At 38.0% G+C, this 22,379-nt stretch overlaps 1 protein-coding gene across 6 annotated transcripts in view; it reads left to right on the top strand.

Annotated features, from left to right (window-relative positions):
• The window catches only part of FTCDNL1 (formiminotransferase cyclodeaminase N-terminal like), a 74,878-nt gene extending 53,184 nt beyond the window's left edge, over nt 1-21,694 (top strand). For all 6 annotated transcript variants that reach the window (XM_074339735.2, XM_074339730.2, XM_074339728.2 and 3 more), the window contains 2 exons: nt 11,799-11,984; nt 20,790-21,694. In XM_074339735.2, the coding sequence (XP_074195836.2) occupies nt 11,799-11,984; nt 20,790-21,226 (623 nt within the window). In that variant the 3' untranslated portion in view covers nt 21,227-21,694. The remainder of the gene's footprint in view (nt 1-11,798; nt 11,985-20,789) is intronic.
• The last annotated feature ends 685 nt before the right edge of the window (nt 21,695-22,379 follow it).

Raw genomic sequence — 22,379 nt, 5'->3', positions numbered from 1 at the left:
CTGGAAAAGTCTCCGCATTTAGTTTGTAAATATTCTCTTAATTCCCCTCTTTTCATTAATCACCTGTGCCTTCACCTGTGCCTGGTATCCCCCAGCCCAGACCCCTTGGGTTTTACCTCTTGTGTTTTCTGCCACGGTAGGGGCAGGGCAGTGTGGACGGTGGGATCCAACTACTGCTTAAATAGACTTCCCACCAGTCTACCTGCTTTGATCTTTGCCTTTATCTTCCTCCTAAAGTGAGGCTGCTGATTCGGACCATTTTCAGGTACCTGTGGTAAGTCAGGTGGCTGCAGTGCCTCTTGCTGCCTTGGGTCTGTTAAATCACCAACTCCTCTTATATCTACTCTTCAAGTTCCAATACTGTTGCCTACTCTTCTATTTGTTTGAGTGAGTCAGTGCTTTTAAAAATATATATCTTTACCATCTTTTTCCTGGGGCTTTTGGAAGACATGAAAGTAAAGCTAGGGATCCACACTCCTGCTTTGACTTGGAAGTCCCTACTTCTCTAATTCTCCTGGATGGTTTTTAATTATCTCGGATCCTAAAAGAACAATGAATTCACCTAATTTGGAATCAGCGGTAAATTTCCAGGAACATTATTCTTTTGAAGATATTTATTGTTGTTTTTTGGACTTATATAAATTTTTTGTAGACAACTTCTGTGAAGGGTTCCTGTGGGTCATAGTGCTTCCTGTGTGTTTTCCACTTCTTCCTTAGTCAATGTTTTCACGTGCAGGAGCCAGTGTCCCTGAAACATGACCCTGTTTCACCTTCACGAGAAGGATTACGTGAAAATGGAGGGAAAGGGTCAAGGCAGAAGGTGCTCAGAAATTCTCCCCATGATTTACCAGTGAAAATGGGCTTACTTAACATGTAAGTTCATAACACTCAGCTTTCAAAGTCTGGACCATAGATATGAATTTTAAGGATTTGGAAACTTGCTTTTTGTTTCATGTCATTAATCAAATGAAATCATGCTTGTACAATGCTGTATAAATTGACGTTATTGAGAAGCGCCTGGAAAGATAAAGTGTTAGCTAAGTAAGCTATATATATAAAGAAATAGCTCTTACATGATTGATTTCTTTTTTTATTTATCTTAAAATATAGAAAACATTAATGAATTTGATTAGACTTATCAGCCTCGTTTGATGTTTTTTCGAGTATTTATATGACTTGGAGGACATGTGCCATGGCGAATTCACACGATGTCAACACTTGTGTGATAGTCTTGAGACCCTTTGATTACTTTATTACAGATTGTCAAAACATGCGCTGATCTGGCAAATCAGGAACAACTTTTCACTTCAAGAATTTTCTACTCTGATTCTCCAGTTGCTATGGAGATTGTCTCATAAAACAGCTTTGTATTTGGTTGAGATTAGTCGATTTAGAGGCTGGGTTCTGATATAGTTCTCTCCACCATCAGCACTGCCTTCATGGCCATAGCGTAAAAACAGTAGTTGATTTTACAAGCATACATACATAGTTTCAGGACGTAGCGTTTAGTTTGAGAATTATACAATACTGCCACCATATAAAAAGCTGGGGGAAAAAAGAGTGGTGCATTGGGAAAAGACTTAAAATATTAAGACTGATTTCCAGTGACTTTAGTACATTTTAACTACGAAGGAGAGTTACCAGTGTGTTCATAAATGCTTATTGCTGCAGGCTTAATAAATGCAACAGGATGATATCTCCCACTGTAGCACAGAGGTCCTAATGAGGAAGGAAACGGCCAAATGGGAGAACTGAGATAAACTAACTTATTCTTCCATGACTGACAATTATAGGTGAACCCAACCATACTTGAAAGTGCTGCAGTCCTTTCTCTTACTTTGGCTCTGCGATAACCTGAAGTTCAAGCAAGTTAAAAACCCTACGAGGCAACCCATGACCCCAGCTGGTAGAGAAATGATCTTGTCTTTTGTCCCTGAGATAGACAATTCTGAGGCCCATTCCAGCATGATCAAGCCCCAGCCGCTCACAGGGATGCCCAGCTTGATAACATACCCTGGTATTAGCTTTCCCTCCTTCCCTGTTTCACTCTTGATGTTTATTGAATAGGGTTTAGTGAAAATGTTGAATAAATGTACTATAAAAATCTTCTAATTGGATTGAATAGGTGAAGTGGATGAAATCTTGCTGCCTGACTGTACACTTCTTGTAATTCTTTGCTAGTCTAGAACTTGTAAGGTTTAGAGTTAAAACCTGGGAGACCCACCTCCCCACTGCCACTTCATCTAGGGAAAGGATCACTTAGGATACTCAGGATTAAGCCAGGGGTGGTTGTGGGAGCCATTAATAATTACCCCTTACTAGCCAAAGCAGCCCTAGGGGCACTCAATGTTTAGGGGCTCTCATCTAGGTTTTCTGATTTTGAATAGTTATTCGTTATCTACATCCCCAGAGACTGATTTTTTAATGATTACTGATGGTGTTTTAGAGAATATGGGCCTAATAGGGGATTTATAACAGGTGATTGGTACCATGCTAACTGTTTGAGCCCAGGCCCCCTGACCTTGGAGATGCTTTTCCTGAATTCCTTTTCCTTTTTATCCCTGATTCGTTGCATTTGTTGTGACTTCCTGTGTCAAGGCCACTAGGATTAGACAATTCTGAAGAAATGACCTAGTGATGCTAGTGGCATTCATGGGCTTAGAAGATTAAGTGCGTCAGCCCACGTTTCTCCACACCCTCAGGTACCCACCAGCCATCTACCTGGTCACCATTGGTCAAGTGGGGGAGCGCTTATTCATGAGACCCAGAATATATGATAATAGTGACAGCTGTGGTTATAACATCATTATTAATTAGGTTAATTATCATTTATTGCTTGACTATTAAATTTGTGTATGTTAAATAACTCGTTCTTCAATTTTATTTAACCAAAAATATGTAGTAAGATAATTTCTTGAGATAGTAATTGTAGTGCGTTTCTTTCCCCTGTAGCCTACGTGTGACTGTTTCATTGAGAGTCTGAGTTATCTGCTACCTTGAGGGGTATAGAATTGTTATAGTGTAACAGTCAGTGTTCATTTTTGAATTTGTAACACCCACAAGGAGAGGCCTTGGAAAAGCAGGGCACTAATTTATTCTGTAGCAATAGAACAGAGAAAGAAGGTGGCCACCTCACTTCCTGCTCTGAGGAAGATGAGGACTGGGGCAAGGTTCAAGAGGAGGGCATTATAAATAGTACACTTCTTCCTTTCCGAAATTTTGAACCGATTCGACAATAGAGAAAGGCAGATGAGAAGTGGAAATGCTAACTTCATTACTGGTGAAACTAACCTTGACAGCTGAGTTTATCCAGCTGGAGAATTAGACAGATTCATGCAGCCAGTCGGGTGGCCCTGGACAGCACAGGGCTGCCCTTGGAACGCTTGTGGCAAAGACGGAACGGAGCAGAGCGTGTGTCCTGCTGGCAGCTAGCTCTCAAGAAGGAAGAGGGTGGAAGGCGTAGGCCTACGCAAACCCAGCTTCTCTCCCCAACTCCCCATCAGGGAATAAATGTTGGGAGGGAGCAAAGGCAATGTTTTAATTTCCTGTGGGCTACAGTAACAGAGTGCCATAGCCTGGGCAGTTTAAACAAGAGATATTTATAGATAAACACAGTTCTGGAGGGTGGAGGTCAGCATGGTTCCCTCTGAGGGCTGTGAGGGAAGATCTGTTCCATTTTGGCTGGTAGATGGCATTCATGTTCACATGACATTCCCCTTGTATATTATCTGTGTCCAAAGTTCCCCTTTTTATGAGGACACCAGTCATATTGGATTAGAGTCCCACCCTACTCCAGTATATGACCTCATCTTCACTAATTATGTCCGCAATGACCCTATTCCCAAATAAAGCCACATTATGAGGTCCTGGGGGCTACGACTTCAACATATGCATTTGGGGAGGGGACAATTTAACCGATAAGAGCTAGCAAGACCAGCAGAACTCTCTCCATGTGGAAGGAATATCAATACTGGGCAAGAAGCGATTTTCTCCAAACGGAGATTTAAAGAAGTGGGCATGGATATGTGGAAATGGACATCCCCTGAGAGGTAGCAAAGAGGAGAGGGACTGTGGGGAGGGAGATGGGAGGACTTGACTTGTTGGTGACGGGAGATGGCAAGAGTTTGGTGTGGGCTTGAGACTACTGAGAGGCTGAGTGTTGTCAGTGGCCAGTGGACAGGAAGATACGTGGTTGCAAATACATACATGGAAACCAAATTAACTCATGCAAACTATCTATTTGCCATTTTGGGAGCATTGGTTGGGTGGGGACTAAGTTAACTCTTTGTTACTGTGGGGAGTGGGCTTTATATTGAAGACTGTCTATACATTGCTGATACATTGGCCGTGAAAGTATATTGTATATTAGGAATTTGGGGACACATAATTCATATATTTATGATGAGTATAGAGGATACATGAATTTTTTCATTCCATAGCTGGAAAATAGACCTAGAAACATTAAGAAACTTACTCATAGTTTTTCATCAAGACAACAGCAGAACAAAGGAGCCTGACAACTGCTTATTTATTAGACCTTGCCTGGAACATTCTTTTTTCTTTTACAAAATTTCAAGCATTATAAGTGAGGTTAAAGTTCACCTCTGACCATTACCCCCATTCCTGATTCCCTGGTCCCTGGTCCCCTGCCAAGTTCTGGTATCAGTAGAGTATACTCACTGAATTTAGAATTTTTCATATATATATATATATATATTCATAAATCCAGTAGTATTGCTCGTATGTGTTTGTATCATAAATGAAATCATACTATAGCTTTTTTATTCAGCAAGATATCTTGGAAATCTATCCTTGGTATTATGTATAGTTCTATTTCATTACTTTTAAACTGCTGTATAGTTACCATAGTATGTATATATCCCCTTTTATCTGGTTCCCTATTTGTGGACATTCAGATTATTTCTCCTTTTTCCTACTACGAATAATGTAGCAGTGAACATTCTTTAATAGAATGTCTTTCTTGTGCACAAATGCAAGAATTTCTCTAGAGCCAAAAGAAAGGAATAGAATTATTAAGTACAAGTATTTAAAACTAATTTTTACATGACAGTTAATCAAGCTCTGATCCTCATTTCCTCATGACCTCATTTTCATAATATGTAACAAGTTTTTTCATTGCATTTTATTTTTCACCACCATGCCAACAATAAATTGGCATCTCAGTGACAAAAGTGAAATTTTTTTTAGCAAGCCCTGTTTATTTTGAATCATAGATACTGTTATCTCCATATCATTATTTGTAAGCTTATTTGTCCTTTAGAAATGAAGCATGAGAAACAGTAGCATCCAGTGATAAGCTGCAGAGTTTTGTTTTCCCCCCTTAAATCGTTTTCTGCTATCTCAAGAAAGAACAGGCAACAGCATGTGTCAGTAGAAATGCAATTTAGGAATTGCACTTCATCTCGTTTTTCAGCCTAATGTTTCTGTTCTTTCATCATAAAGATCAGCTGCATTTTATTTTTTTCCAGTCCCTTAGAATAACATCCAGTTCTAGTCATCATGTTTAATGTACTTCTCGATGTTCTAGCACAATAAATTTTCGTATCTCGTGCATGTGTACATATGGTAAAAATTTCTTCAAGTTCTAGCCATGTGGGGGAGGAATATTGCGGTTGCTTTGTTAATGCAGTGTTTGTGTTGGAGCGGTTAGGGCCTCGTGCTTTAACTCTCAGCACTGGGCATAATGAGATGGCTTTGATGGTGGCGTAAGAGTCTAGTGGGATGGTCACAGCTTCACACTTCAAAGCCGAGCATATGGGGTGAATACTGGGTAGCTTTGTGCTCTTTGGGGATGGTTGGGAGACAATTCTTAACAGCTCTGTTTAATGAAGACATTGGAAAAGAAATGCTCTATCTTTAAAATAATTTTGAATTGCAAAGAGAGAAATTTCCACCACCCGCTTCCATAGACTAAACTAAGAATAATTTTTCCTAGTCTGCACTTAATTAGCGGCAGTGCAGCATCACACTAGTACATGTATTTTCAAGTGTCTTCATTTTCAAAGTACTGTAGCAAGATTAATCGGCCAGTTTTATTTTAGGTATGTGTATGAATTTAGGCACAAACTTTTAGGGCTATCTGTTTTACCATCTGAGAGATTTTTATGGCTTCTGGTAGAGAATCTTTTTTTTTTTCCTTCTCATTAAAAAATACCAAATAAAAAACTCAACTAAACAAAAAACTTGGCTATATTAAGAGAGCTATACTAAAACTAGAGGATGCTTGTAAGATTTCAAGTCTAGCACCCATATTAATTTTTAGATTCTGTGCTTTTTTACCTCTGCTTGTTATTGTGTATGAGGTTATGGGGTTGAAAATACTCTTTTTTGATTGCCAAGATTTGATACTCTTTTGAGTATCATTAGCGTTCTGGTTTAAAATAAGCCATGCAGTTATGCTATACATGGGCTAGAGGAAAGAGAATTTATCTAATCCCAGAGGAAAAGGAATGACAGACTTTAAGTTTTTTTCTCTAGTTGTGCATTCATTTTGGCTGCTATGGAAAATGTAACAAAAGTGAGCTTACCAGTTATGTTCCTTGAGCTGCTGAAGTGCAATTCTGTTTAACAGTTAATTTACAACTCCATTTATGCGAATAGTCCTAAATTACTCCTGAAAGAAACAAAAGTGAAGGGAAGAGAACTTATTAAATACCACCAAAGACGCGAAGTGTGTTAACTATCACATAGGCATATACATGTAATTAAGCAGATTCTTAAATACTGTCTTCCTGTCCTACTTTAACTATTGTATATTCTTAATAAACACCACCTTTCAGTCACACTTATGTCTGTTACAGGCTCAGAGAAAAACATTTTGTTAAGAATATGAAGCTTAAATTCTCATTGCACAGAGAAACATCTCATTGATCCTTCTTTTGCAAAGAAAAATAAACAAATTCATAGAAGTCTCTAAAGTTAAGAGAGGAAATGATAAATATACCTGTATAGAAATGGCTAAAAATCATTTTTGAGTAAATAAGTACAGCTAATCATGAAGGTTTAAATATATTTTTAAAAATATTGTCATCAAATCAGCCTTTATAGAATATAACTGATGAAAATGGAAAGAACTATCAATAATAGTTTTGGGAAAAACCTGTCAAAAATGGAAGAAAACAAAAAATATTGTTCTTTTAATAAAGAGCAATTTAGGAAGCTGCAGAGTTTTGCTTTGCCTGTTTCAAGACGGCGGGATGGCATCATACCATTTCAGCAAGGTGATTCAGACGTGTATCAGGTCTTGTCAGTACTGACTGGCTCAGGTAGCTCACTGGTACAGGTGGCTGTCACAGTTGTGGATGGAACTTCTGTTCTGAGGACAGCTCATAAAATACGATGACAACAATGGAAGATTGATCTCATGGTTTCTCACTACAGATTTATTGTACTCCTGCTCGTGTTAAACCCAGCTTGCATTTTGTAAGCACAGTGATGGTGGCGTAAGAGTAGGTTTGGGATAGACACTGCTCTTCCTAGTTTACAGTAACATCTTCAAAGTGCATAGGAAACCAATTCAGTTCATTCAACTTAATTAACAAACCCTGGGGCAGCCTGGTGGCTCAGGTGGTTGTAGTGCTGTGCTCCTAACAGCGAGGTCGCCAGTTCAATTCCCATATGGGTCAGCGAGCTCTGCCCTCCACAGCTAAGATTGTGAACAATGGCTGGACCTGGAGCTGGGCTGCCATGGGCTGCCAGGTAGAGAGCAAGGCTCATAATACCAATTATGGGCCAGGGAGCATCCTCCACAACTAGACTGAACAATGGCTTGAATCAGAGTTGGGGAGAGAGAGGAAAAAGGGGTGGAGTGGCAAAAAGGGGGAGAGGGAGAAAAAGGGGAGGAGGGAGAAAAAGGGAGGGGGAAAACAAACAATCAAACAAAAAGCAAACCTTAATTGTTCAGGGAGTTTGAAACTTAAATGGAGAGAAACAAAAGTTCACAGTTGACTATGAAATACAAGTAGAAATACAAGTAGATTATCTAGATTAGATTTGACATTCTAGCCAATAAAAGCTGTTAAATACTACATGAACACAAGAGAGAGAGAAATGAATTTCAGTGGAGGGAGAGCACAATTATAATGCAGGAATTAGTTCAGTAGTTCTGATTTCTTGGTAATAATTGAAAATGCTAAAAGTCACTGCTCTGGAAATGCTTGACTCCACTGGAGAGAGGAAAATGGTTTTACAAAAAATGTACACAGAACTGTTGCTTTAAATAATAATAATGCCACTTACCTGAAAACTGATGAAACTTAGTTTCCCACACGCTTGAGCTTGAAGTATTCAGAATTTTTATCTTCTTTAAGAGACCTATTTGTTTGCGTAATTTGAAATTACATAGAGTGATTGTTATATAGATTAATTATGAAAATAAAATGATAAAATTAAAACTACCTCATTCGAATATGAAATTTATACAACAAATAAAATACTTGCTAGTAAGTATTTTTCTGACTAAATTTGAGAGACATTTCTTTGACATGCAGGCAATCTACATTTACTTTTCAGGGGAGTTATAAATACCTACCTGTATGGGCCTTTGGGTTGCAGTCATTAGAAACATAAATGATACATCCTTCAGTATGAAGAGTGTAGTGTACTGTCTCTGTTACTAAACATCATTTTGGTTTTGGTTGCCTTTTCACTGTATGAGAATAATGAAATATTTTATTTTCTTGCTTCATTAGAGAACAAAAATTAAGTTTGATTCCTTCCACAACAAATTTGTGTAAAAGAGATAATGGAAAAGGAGTGTTGTTAAAATATACAGGAATTTCTAGTAAGTGGGGATGTACCAATGCAGGAAGGTATTCAGAATTTTCAGAGTTCAGAATAGTGGTGTAGGCTTGCAAAGGAGAAAGAAAGCTAGCGGGTACTGTGTACCAGGCATTGTGCTAAATACTTTTCTTAGTTTATTTAATCTTAATCTCGCCATCTATTCTATAAGGTGCTTGTCTTTCTTTTTGTTTTTTTCTTTGCTTACTTTATTTTTCTCTCCATTCCTCTCATCTCCCTTTTTTTCCCTTTGGTTTTACTAAAGTACTTTAAAGCAAGTTCCAAAGAGCATATTATTTTACCCACACATATTTAATATATATCTTTGAGCAATAGGGACATTTTTCTACTAACCACAGTGCCATCATCACACACAACAAGATGATAATTCTTTGGTACCATCTAACTCCCAGTGTGTAATCCAGGCAAATGTCCTTTTTGATGGACTTATTTGAATATTCGAAGCTGCATCTACACATGGTTCACATATCACATTGATTGTTGACCTAGACCGGTTCTCCTGCATCCCCCACCCTATCCTCCCCATTCACTCATTGGTTGTGGAAACTGGGTCAGTTGTCCCATAGAATTCCCATGTCTTGGTAGGTCTGTTTGCCCCCTTGTGGTGTCATTTAATTTGTATCTTTATAGCTCACCTTTTCTACAACCTCTAAGTTAGCACTACAGACTCGATTGGTTTGAAGCCCAATTTTTTTAGCAAAAATTCTTCAAAGGTGGGCTGTGCACTTTATATTGCGTCATAACAGGAGGCCACAATGTCTGGTTATCTAACATCTGGTGATGGAAATATGAATTGCCTTTGTTCCTAATTGCCTTTTCATGAGGGTATACCCATTGATAATCTTTGTCTGAAACAGTTATTTTCTTAAGGGCTGCAAAATTGTGATTTTCTAATTATACAATTCTACATTTATTAGTTGGGTTTTTTCCTATTAAAAAATTATTTCCTTCATCAGTTCAGGCTATCTGGCTACCCTGAAATACAGTTTATACAGGAAAGCCCACATAAATGCTTTTGTTTTTAATTGCCACATTTCTAGGTAAGGGATCTTTAGTGGAAGATGTGTTTTCTTCTTTTTCATTTTACAGATAGAGAAGTTGATGCTCAGAGATGTTAAGCAAATTGTTCAAGATCCCAATTAGCTATTAAGGTGCAGAAATGGTATTCAAACCCGTATCTTCTGGCCTCAAAAACATATGCTATTTCTACCAAACCAGAATGCACCCGTGTCCTCCACCCCCAATTGCTGACAGCTGGAGATTGCTACTGCAGATATTTTCCACTGCTTTGCCCTTTCGGAACAAGGCCCCAAGAATCCTCCTTTACAGCATTCTGGGCTTTATAAACTTACGCAATCCTCCAGAACTGCAGCTCCAATTGGAAGCGCTGGCCTGGGCAGGCAAAGAACTGGGCAGAGCCAGGAAACATGTTACACTGTCTAGTAGGAGAGGCCTTAGGCATTGCAGTTTGTGTTTTAGGCTGCTGCAGCAGCCAGAGTATGAGTCACTAAGTTACGGTTGGAGCAGATACCAGTGATGCGAACAATTGGGAGAGTTGTCAGATGTGAAGATGTCTTAACATCCTAGCTCTCCTAAATGTTCTCCCCTTCTTCTGCCACCCTCACCCTCTGCCATTCTAGATTAGAGGGGAAAATTTAGCTAACTGCCTAAACATTACTTTGCAATTCTGAAACCTCAGCTGACTGGATGTGTCCTGGCGTCTGGCCCCACCACCCCTCAGGAGCCGTGGCCCGTGAGTACCTTAGAGCCGTGTGAGGCTTCGTGGCTTCTGGTGCTGGCGTCCCTACCTGACGCAGAGAAAGAACATTTTCCAAGACTTCATACAACCCAGAAGTATAAAATCTTCTTTAGTATCCTCCACATTTCGCCCCTCCCATCAACATGGCAGTCTACATTTGAAACAAGTAACAAATCCTAAAATTGCAGTTGGAGAGGTTTCCTTGAGTTTTGTGGCTAGAGGCCCTCTCGCAGCCTCTCCCGTTCCATGATGTACCTCCAATAAAGAAGGCCCATATTTCTGCTGCCCTGGGCCAGTACCAAAATTCCCCAATACCTACGTTTTATACATCAGATAAAAATGTATGCTGTCTTTATCCTTGCTTACAGGGGATTGTGATTTGCCCCCACGAAAAAATGCTATTAGCTGCAGAGGTTCTCTGAAGCAGTTCACTAGAAAAAAACGGTATAGCAATTCTGTAATCTGCCTTGAGAAGATAGGTAGAAAGAATGAAAGAAGAGGATAAAAAAATGTTGCCCTTCAGAGTAGTCTTCATAAAATTATGTTTAAATGTTAGGCTTCTTTATAGGACATCTGCTCCAGTGTTGTCCAATAGAACTTTTAGCGATGAAGGAAATGTTCTATATCTTTGCTGTCCAATAGGGAGACCACTAGCCATGTGTGGTTACTGAGCCCTTGAAATGTGGCTAGTGCAACTGGAAAACTTAATTTTTAACTATCTTTCATTTTAATTAATTAAAATTAAAATTTAATAGCACATGTCGGTGTATTGGACAGTGCAGATCTGGCCCTTATACTTTTTTTTTGAACTTCTGTTAACAATATACACAATTTGGAGCTGTTATAAAATTGTTCAAAAATGGAAGACACCAATTCATTAACATTAGTGATGACTGTCCCTTGTGAAATTAGATTTGTAATGGCTTAGAAATTCAAGCCTCTTTGTGCAAAGACAAACTTTTATTATGTGACTAACTTCATGGGAAAATAAATTATGCTCAAACTTTAATTTTTAAAATGAGTACGAATTATATGCTTTAGTGGCGATGGTTACATGATGGGAATGTACTTAATGCCACTGAATTATACACTTAGAAATGGTTAAAATGGCAAATTTTGTGTTAAATATATTTTACCACAATAAAAAATTGTATGCTTTATTTTCTTTCATTAGGCCTGATTTTAATTTAATGTTGTTAACATCTCCCACTACCCATAGGCCTTGCTGAGAATCTGGTCCTGCACGTTCCTGGCTGCAGCGTTTTTCTCTTTGGTGAGGCCGACCTGCCTGAGAAGCGTACTCTTGTCCAAAGAAGGAAGCAACTGGGCTGGTTCACAAGGAGGGATTTCAATGCTCTTGAACCTGACCTGGGAGCTGCACCTGCCCGAAGATGTGGTTTAACAGGTTCTGTTTCTGTTTTTAAACTTGATAATAGAATCCTGAGATACTCTTAGTTTCGTCCCTCCTGCATTATAAGTTACAATTGGGGCTCATTGAATTGGCTCTTACTCTCATCCATGTCTTCCTAAGCTGAACAGAGAGGCTAGAAGCCCTCGTCAGATATTCGTTGAAAGTCCCCTACAGTGATATTCAAGAGATATAATGATCCCTGCAGCATGGCCACTGAGGATAAGAATGGTTGTTATTCCTGATGCTGGGCTAGGATCGTGGAGGCCTGCTCCTGTGCCAGGTGTGAGGCTGTGTCCTGGGGTGTGATGGAGACACTTGGGGGTAAGGACTTGGGTAGAGGTTACTTTCAGCTGGTAGGAAAGTCTTTCAGAGCTTGACCATCCAGTGTGACCAAGTTGATGCATACAGCTGGAAATCAGTTCTAGAGGCACGTGGGCAAAAGCTCTCTAGACAACATGCTTCTGAAACAGGGAGACTAGATACTGGAAATGGTATTCTCCCTTCCCCTTGATCTCACCAACTCTTGCCTCTCTCTGCTATTCCAGCCTTCCCCTCACCCCTTTGAACATAAGGTTTACCTTAGAAAAAGGCAGTACGGTCCCTCTCCAAAACTCCATCCCCATTTCTTGCACTTCACCATCATGGTGCCATTTATTTGAGTCTTAATTCTTTCATTCTCAGATATCTTCTGTAGGGGTCACAAATTAAACCATGTTAGGTAACATTTTGTAGGGGTCACAAATTAAACCGTGTTATGTAACAATTAATACCTCAGCAGTTATGAAAATACTGGATCCCCAAGGAGCGAGAGGTGGGCAGGCATAAGAAACATATTTCCTTATGGCACAGCTCTGCCGCAGCCACACAAAGGCCTTCGGTTACTCGTCCGCTGGTGCAGAATTCTCTCAAAGAGATGGTGTCTGTAATCAAGCATAGTGTAGTAAAAAAAGCACAAGCTTTGGGGCTGTGCTCCAATCCTGGCCTTGCTGTTGATTGGCTGTGGGACCTCAGAGAGTTCTTGAACTCATCGGGCTTCAGTTCCCATATCTATGAAATGGACGTAATTATTGTATCTCCCTCATAAGACTGTGAAGTTGAAATAATGTCTAAGTGCCAAACACAGTTCCTCCTCTCTTCCCTGTAGACAGGAGGTGTATAAAAGAGTGATTATAAATGTGTTTCAGTGTTTAGTTATGGAGAAAAGGAAGACACTGATGGCTCCCTGATCATTTGAACCTCACATATTTTCCCACGATTTGTCTCACAAATGTAGAAGTGTAAATTTTGTGACTAAATTCTCAGAAATCCATTTCCTGGTTTCTAATTTGAGCCTCACTAAAGACTGAAGGGATTATACCACAGACCTAAGCAGTGCAGTGCCAGGATTACTCAGTGGGTGGGAAATAGAAGCAGGGATCCTAGCGTTAGCATACGGAAGAGCCGGAAGAGCCGGCTTTAGCGTTGCTTAGGCAAACCCTTGACAAATCTAATTCGCATTTTTGCAATGCTGTGAGAATGAACGGGTCGGGATTTGGGAAGAACTTTAACCTGATATAAAAAGCATATCTGAGTTAAAGACCAAATGTTCAAAACTGGCACTAAAGTGTTTAAAGATGGTATTTTCAAGGCAATATTTGACACTGGTAAATCTGTAGTTACAGGCACTCAGACTGTGAGTGGTGTTACCAATGGGTTTAAACTTTTTGGAAATGAGTTGGTGGTTAAGTATCAAGGAGTCTAAAAAATGCAGATAGCTGCCTTGCAGGAATTCTAGTTCTAGTGATAAATCCTAAGGAAATCATAAGTGTACTGATGTGCAAGTATGTTTATCAGAGCACTATTTGTAATAGCAAATACTGGAAATATTGTAAATCTTCAATATTTGAGAATGATTAAATAAACTATGGCGTACCTAAGTGAAAGATAGTTATGCAAGCAATTAAGCATAATGTTTTGGAAGAATTTTTAGAGACATGGAATATACAATACACTGGAGAGAGAATTTGTAATTAGTTAATTAATACAACAAGTATGTATTAAGTACCTAGTATATGCCAGGCACTACCATCAGTGGGCAAAATAGAATTCATATGCCCTCAAATAATTTATATTCCAGTGGGCAGGGGGTGAGAGGACAGACAAGTAAGAAGCTTAGTCAATAATGAATTATATAGCATGTTAGGAAAGGACAAGTGCTACAGCGCCTCCACCTTCCCCCCAAAAATACCATGAGTTCAGGGATCAGGGTGAATTGCGATTTTAAATAATCCAAAGTAGGTCTCATTGTGAAGGCTGCATTGGAACAAAGACTGGAAGGAGTGAGGCCGTTAGCCATGTAGACATATGGACACATCTCAAATAGCGGGAATAACGAGTGTCAAGGCCAAAGCATATAAAGTAGTATAAACAGTATGATCTCAATATTGTAAAATATATCTGCATCAATTTATTTATCTCATATATTTATAAGAAAAACCTTTTTAAATTTGTAATACTTCTAATTTATTTTCATAATTTCTCTAAATCAATCTTGCGATTATTTTCCATCATCTTTCATGAAAGACAGTTATTAAGATTTATCAGTGGTCAGTTTTATAAAAGCTGGGTTTCAGATTGGATTCAGTGGACGAGTCAAGATAAGAAGGGAAAAATAGCACATTTTCCCCACATGTCTTTTTTGCTAGTATCTCCTGATAAGCGGTAGAAGCCTTAGTTTGTGCAAAAACATGAAAACGAGTTGTCAAGGTTAGGCAACCATTGTTCATCCAGAGGCCCCTCATTTAATAGTCTCAAAGCAGGTGCTGATAACAGAAAAATAAAATGTTTCAAGGAGCAACAGTGAATAAGGGATGTGAATAAACAATTAGTTTCTAATATTTCACAAACCAGATTGGAATTCAAGCTTAAGACACATGATTAGCCCAAATCTTAGGTTACCTTATTTGCAAAAATTCTTCCTTGAAAAAACATTTATGTAATACGGAGTAAAATCCTTTCGTTTTTTTAAAGTAATATCTATTGAAGTAGAATTTATAACACCTCTGTCATTAGGGTATAAATGTTATTCATCTAATTTTTCAATGAATTTAGTTCCCAACGATGGTGGTTTCCCTTCTTATTTTTAAATTTAATGGCTTTATATATTTTTCTAACATTTTTTTTTAGTTATATCAGTTTCTCAACATATTTTTCCACTTGTCCCATCAAAACAGAAAAGCCTCAACACATTGTTGCTGTTTATTTCTTTTCCTAAAAAAATTAAATAGAAATGATTGGTGCTATCAACTGAACACTTACAGTTAACTTTTCAGTGACAAATTAATCTACGCAGTACCCAAAAGGAAGCAGAATCTATAAGGGAACAGGTTTCTGTTTTGAAGTTCCCTAAGAATATTATAAACAGAAGAGAAAAAAAGTGATCTCAGAAATGATTAACACTCTCGGTCAGTGCCAAACACACAAAATCTTTTAAACCAAATTCCTTTTAAAAGTTTGTAGTTGGCCAGCTCGTGGGGAACGTAAATAAGGGCAAAGCAGTAATAGTTGATACTTTTAGATCTTTTATACATATATATTTAAAAAACTCTAAACATTTATGGGATAATTTAAACACTGCTGGCTGATATGTTATATGAATGGCCTGCATATACTGTGTGCATCATTGTTTAAAAATACAGGACAATTCTTTGAACTATAGTTTCATATGATGCTTTAGGAATCATAGATGGAGGTAATTGGTACATCTTGGAATCAGGGACTTCTGTTTAGTTATTTAAATGGGTTACTGAGAGAGCTGCCCTGCTACTTCACTCTCTGTAAATAAGAAGTACAGCATCAGGCATTTTTCTTGACATTGAATAACGCAATTTACTCCACACCAAAAATTTTACTTAGTCTTTGAAAGCTAATTTCCTGTTTTAGAATGAGTCTTTTAAGTTTTAGGGAACTTAAAAGAAATTATTTTCATAATTTTCTGTGTTTGCTTGTAAATCTAGTTGGGATGATGGAAGATGAAAGTTTCAATGTGTAATTAAATATGTAACCTGTGGTGGAAACCGTGAAGGACTTAGGTGTCGTCTCTGTATAACTGGTGGAGGGCACTGTCCTACTATGGAAAATTTGGGAGCAGGTCAGTCACCTGAGGTCCCCCTCACCTGGGTTGGCTTCATTCCAGGACGATGTTAATGTGTACCTACCGGTATAATTTCCTCTTTGAATTATTGCTACGCTGAAAGACTTAAAGTTGAGAAATTGAGACACAATTCCTTGCAGAGAGGGAAAACATAGCCATTTTGCAGAAAAGCAACTGAACAAAATGCCATGCCATGAAGAGGTAGAACTTGAATTCAGATCCCTGGGGAGCCATTGCCAGCCTGTGCCACGTGGTTCTCCTTTAGCCTTTTTTTCTATGGATTGGGCCACATGCATAAGACTCCTGTCTTCTTCCTGCCGTGGGAGCATCGGACTTAGCAATTATGCTTGAGTTTTACAGTTTTAGTCATCAAATGTCCTGTTTCAGCTGTGGTTTCTCTTTAGTACATGTTCTAAAAAATGTAAAATACCAATATTTAATGACGACTAATTGCTTTTGGTGTATAACTGTTTATATATTTGAACCTGAGTTCCAAGTCTGCTGCCTTGCTCTGTTTGTTTCTCTGAAGCAAAGACCACTTTTAGGCTAGGTTTTATCTTATTTTAACCTTCATCATGTTTTCATGCCCAGCCACCTGCCTTGTTCCTGGCACTCAGCAGGCTTTCAATGAAAACATATTTACTGAGGGAGTTGCACATTGGTCCACGAAAATCTTATCTGTAGTGTAATCCACAAATTTGAAGTTCTCTCTTCAGATATAAAAATGCCAAATATCCCAAAACATCACCTTAGCTCTCTCCTCACACATGCTTCAATACTCTTCACCAAAGAGGAGCTTACTATTATAAACAGAACTTCTAAAGACATCCCAAAGCAACTTCTGAGCCCCTAAGATGAAATTATTTCAATGGAGGAAAATATATAGACTCTTTTCACCTTGAATTCATTGCAGATGATGGTGCCTGGAACTGTTTTTAAGAATAGGGGAAGAAAGGACATGTGTTTCTTCTGCGTGCTTTTTCATTGTTCTAATGGGCTCTTCACTATTGTTTTGTCTGAATCGCAGTTTTTTATTTGTTTTATTCCAGACGTGGTCCTACCACAAGCATCTTTAAACCAGACATTAATAGCATAGTTCACAGTCATTACTGCCAGTGCTCAAACACAAATATTGCATTTGTGTTTGCAAAAGCTACACATCAGATGTTAATTAAGTGCATTTGGTTTTTTTTTGCTTAAACAATCTGGCATAAAGAGTTTACATCTATATCAGTTCACCATAAGGTCTCTACAATATCTGAATCACCAGCCATACAGTATATGATAAATACAGTGTTTCCACACCAGAAAATAACAGAATTGTCAGGAAAACATCAGGCCTGTTATATTTCCCCGTGAAATAATAGCAACTGAATCTCAGTTTCTTGTTCATATATATATATATATATATATATATATATATATATATATATATATATATGTATATGTATTTAACTGGGAGTAAACACCAATATTTAGAATGATAACTTTTTCATTAAAGAACACATGGAAAGTGAAATCATACCAAAGCGTTTTTCCTTGTTTTTAGCTTGCTTCAGGGCGTTGTGACAGTTGCGTTGGAATCAAATTGGTATTTGAGCTTTGCAGTGAGGAGATTCTGCTGCCACCAGAGCAGTGAGTGCCAATCTGCGGGAGACAGGAGCGGAGCGAAACCGCAAACTGAGAAACAAACTTTCACATCAGGTTTCTAATTTTAGAGTAAAAAGTGGAGTTACTTTAATTATATGACATTTAACTAGAAATACGATTTGCTGGGATTAATTATCTCCCTTATTTAAAAATTCTTACTAAGTTTAAATTAGCATAAAAAGTCAGATTCAGCATTTGAATAATGTCAATGGGACTGCTGGATTTAAAAGCAGAATTTGATTCATTAGAATTAGATCACCATATTGGTGTTGGATTTGGGAAGGATTAAAGGGAGGAAATTGGAAAAGCATGCATTTGGGCAGAAAACGGTTCTCTCTCTCTCTCCCTCCCTCTTTCCCTCCCTCCCTTTTTTTTTTTTTTCATTCTTCGTAAAAATGGTCATGGTCTCATACCTCTCAGGAAGAAAACTACTACCTGATTAGGTGAGAAACTTCTCATATTCATTGACTGTCTCTAGCAATAAAACAAAGTAAATTATTGTGTAACTAAAGTTTAACAGAAGAATTTAAAATACACCCAACAATGGTATACATGAAAAGTGATCATCCTATGTTAAGTGGTTACCTTTTATTTTATTTAAAAGAGAATGTAAAAGTTGCTTCTGATGTTTAATTTTATTTTTTCTAAGAAACAATTAACTTTTAAGTATGGTTTCGAAAGCATTTTAAAAATGAGGTATTTGTTTTTAATTAAGTAAATCAATGTTGGGACAAGTGTAATGTTTATCAAACTTGTGCTCTGGGCTCAAGGTCTAAATATTTTCTATCATTAATAATTTATCTTAGGCAATGAATTAATCTATTAGCAAGAATGATCAACTTTGGAAATTCTACTAAAAAAGCGACAGTCATTGGGCACCTGGTGATAAAAGGTGCCTTGTAATTTACTGGGTGGGGAATTCAGGAAAAGTCCTGTGACTGTAGGGATGGAATGGCCCCTGTCATCACAGTGTAAGGAGGAAGAACCCTGGGTCCATATGAAGGAACTTCCGTTGAAAATGACTTGCTCCCCCAAGCCGATCAATTACATATGACTATCTGAATGTAGATTGGGCCTATCAAAGTTGTGGAATAGCAAAGCACAGTAGGCCTAATACAAATTTTGAATAGTTGTACTTACTGTAACCCAGTGTATATATGTTCTTCAGCAAAATCTGAGTGAGATTGTTGGAGCGAAGGTAAAGATAAGGTGACTTCTTGAGTCAGAACAGGGTGTGCATATCAGATTTGAGGAAATGGGACTATTTGTAACACTGCCTGTTGAGGGGTGGAGGAAAGCTTGGGTGTTTTTCATTAATGAACGACATTAGCACTGACGAAAAAAAAAAATTCCAGTATACTCTGTGAAATGTTAAAACTGATACACTTCTCAAAGATATTTAGCGTAAGTGATTGGTGTATGAGATTATGAGAGAGAGAGATGTATTGACTGTTAGGAAATTTAATTTTTATGAAATCAGCATTATGGAGAAATACTGTAATCTGATTCATTCCTGCAGAATTCCCAGGAGGAAGAGGCCTAACCTCGGGAGTTGAAATGTTTCATTATGTACATGTGTGGGAAAAGGATGAAATGTGGTTTCCGTGTGCCGATTTTCTGTAAAGCATCTATTAGCATGAGAGTGCCCAGGCTGGGCAGCAAAGTCCCCAAACCACGGCTGTCTAGAGGAAAATAAACCCAGAAGGATATTTCTGATGGCTACTGACATTATGAGTAATAAGTTTGAAAGTAGCAAGAAAAAGCAGTGACAATAAAATAATGTTGAAATAGTAGCTAAGGAATTGTCATGTACTGCAGATGAGGTCAGCCTTTTACTCCCCCATCAATCCCTAATCAACTTTGCTTTTAGAAATGTAAGGTTTCCCCAAAATGAAGAAACTGCAAACCTAAGCTTTTTATACCAATGCTAATTTAACCAAGTTGTCCATCTTATAATGTAAACTATAATTAGAGCAGGGCTATTTATGTAACATGAGCTGCACTATCCCTGAGGCAGGGCAAAGCAGGACGTTTGCCCCTGGTCTCTGAAGTAACAGAACTCTGGAGTGGCAACGGCAGTCCCTGTCCCTTGGGAAGCTGGGGGTGGAAGAAAGGGGTGCCTCCAACAGGTTATACGAAAGAAGGTGTACACAGTGCTCTAAACCCTGCCAAACCCACATTGTCATGACACACAAGTATCTTTGCCCTTCCCAATTCCAAGGCTGTCACTTTTTAGTGACCTTATGCTATAATGAAGACTGTTGTTGGGCTTCACTTGAATTGGATGTTAACCTAATTCAGTGATAACAGGTGTATGTTTGGAGAGGAAAGGATGGGTACAAAGTATGATTTACTCCTGTCTCCCAGGCCCATAGGCCTGCAACTGAATTCCAACCCCTGTGGAGATGGCCTTGGAAATGAATGAAAGGCCAAAGCTTTTAGCTGCTGTTGATGTTTAATTCTAAAGTGTGCTTTCCTTTTTCTGCTGATATTTTGGAAAGTCTAGACTTTCCTTAATTATTCTAGGAAAAAAGACCCTTCAGATACATTTAGAGTAAATAAAAGTATCTGCTTGTAGCTCATATTGCACACACACACACACACACACACACACACACACACACGGTGCCAAAAAATGTATACACATTTTAAGAAAGGAAAAAAACTGTGTTAATTGTAATACTCAATATATACCAATAACAAAAGATGAATACAAGTCACGTTTGACTTCTGCAATTACAAGAGTTGCTCAAAGTGGTTACCACCAGCATCCAGACACTTCTGATTACAGTGAACCACTGCTTGAGCAACACTGACCAAATTGTCCACCGGTATACATTTTTCTGGCAACCCCTGACCTTTAGAAAACTCTGGAGTTGATAATGAGAAATATTTGTATTATTTTTAAATAAAACCAAGTAAAGGAAGCTCCTTGGGTTAAAATTGGCTAAAGAATAGAATCTTCAAAGCGAGGCTTTTGGTTTTTGTTTTAGTAACATACTTTTCTGACGATTTAGGCATCGGTGCCAGCCCGTATGTGATGAACTGCAATGTTACCATAGATTCTCAAGACTTGACTTTGGGAAAAGAGATTGCAAGTGCCATTCGGGGCTCAAATGTCAATGGACTGAAGGGTGTCCAAGCAATGGCTTTTCCCCATGAGGGGAAAATTGAAATAGCTTGCAACGTAGAGAGTTTTCAAGACCAAGAAGCTACAGAAACCTCAGACGACTCTCAATACATGGCTTACAGTGTCCTTGGGGACCGTTTTTCTTATGTATCTCCTCATTACATAGAAGCTCGAATTAAAAAGTTGGCAAGTGATCAGGGAATTGGTACTATAGGAAGAGCATTAATCGGATTTACACCTCAAGAGTGCAAGAACTGTGCCGAATATGCTATAAAGAAAAGTATTGGGGAATTCTGGAAGATACGGGGAGGTATTTTCATGTGATCCAGTTTAAGGCTTTATTGAAATTTTAAGGAAGAATATCAATCATTGCAAAGTTTTCTTTTGGTCATTGAAGATGAGGGGAAAATACGAATAGATTGGTGGTAGCTGTGTATTGGGAAATTGGGGACATTCTGTCTTCATAGATTGCCCATAATTGCCCTATGATATTCTACTCATAATAAAATCTCCATGAGAGCCTACTCTTTATCAAGTTTATGCACTTCTGTGTATTAGAAATCTTGAATCAACTGGGTAAAATGGCCGTCTTGCTGAACCACTTTTAATTATTGTGAACAAAGCTAAGAATGGACTCAATTTACTTGGATTTCCCAAATTCTTTATCTCCAAGTTCTGTATTCAACTTTCATTTTTTGAGTAATCATTTTTTTAATGTACACTTCAAAAAATCAAGTACTAAGTGACTGAAAAGTGGAGAGAATTATAAAATAAAGTTACTTTTTCAAAGCATTATTGTTCTTTCTTGTCTTCTCACTTTTACGATGATCTGTTGTTCATTCTAGAGATAACTCCAAAAACTTGATTTGTCTAATATTTTTTATGTTTATATAGGAAGATGGAATGGTGTTGTTGGGCATGACTTCAAGGAATTGTGTTTATCCTTCCTGGAATTTAAATGGAAAGTCTGAAGGTTTAGGGAATATATTGCTTTTGACCAAAGAGAAGAATATCAGTGGAAGAATTTTAATTGAAAGAAATCAAAATATGTAGCCTCTTTGTGAACTAAAAGAAACACTTGTTGACTAGCAATTTTATGTAAATCTTTAGTATTTATGTCGCTTTAGTACAATGTACTTTCTATCCATACAACACAAAGAAATGTATTTTTCCACAGATTTTGAGCAAGAAAGATAATGGTCTTGTCGAAAAAGAGCACATAATGTGAATTTGTTTTAAGGAATTAAAAATAAAAAAAGAGGTTGAATTCAAATTTTTTATAGGCTTCAGTAATCTGTCCTGATTTTTTTTTTTTTTTTTTTTTTTACTTACATTTGATTCTTGAAGCTGATCGCATTAATTTTGTTCCAGAATTATGCTTCTTTGGGTGTTTTCTTTTCACGGTCAATATAAATACACAAAAAGATGGAGAAACAGTAGACTAGGTTTGGTTTTCAGGCGTAAGGAAGTTTAGTTG

Source organism: Rhinolophus sinicus, chromosome 17, assembly GCF_057876585.1.
Source record: "Rhinolophus sinicus isolate RSI-liver-muscle chromosome 17, RSI-T2T, whole genome shotgun sequence".
Lineage (NCBI taxonomy): Eukaryota > Metazoa > Chordata > Mammalia > Chiroptera > Rhinolophidae > Rhinolophus > Rhinolophus sinicus.
This window is presented reverse-complemented; position numbering and strand designations above follow the sequence as displayed.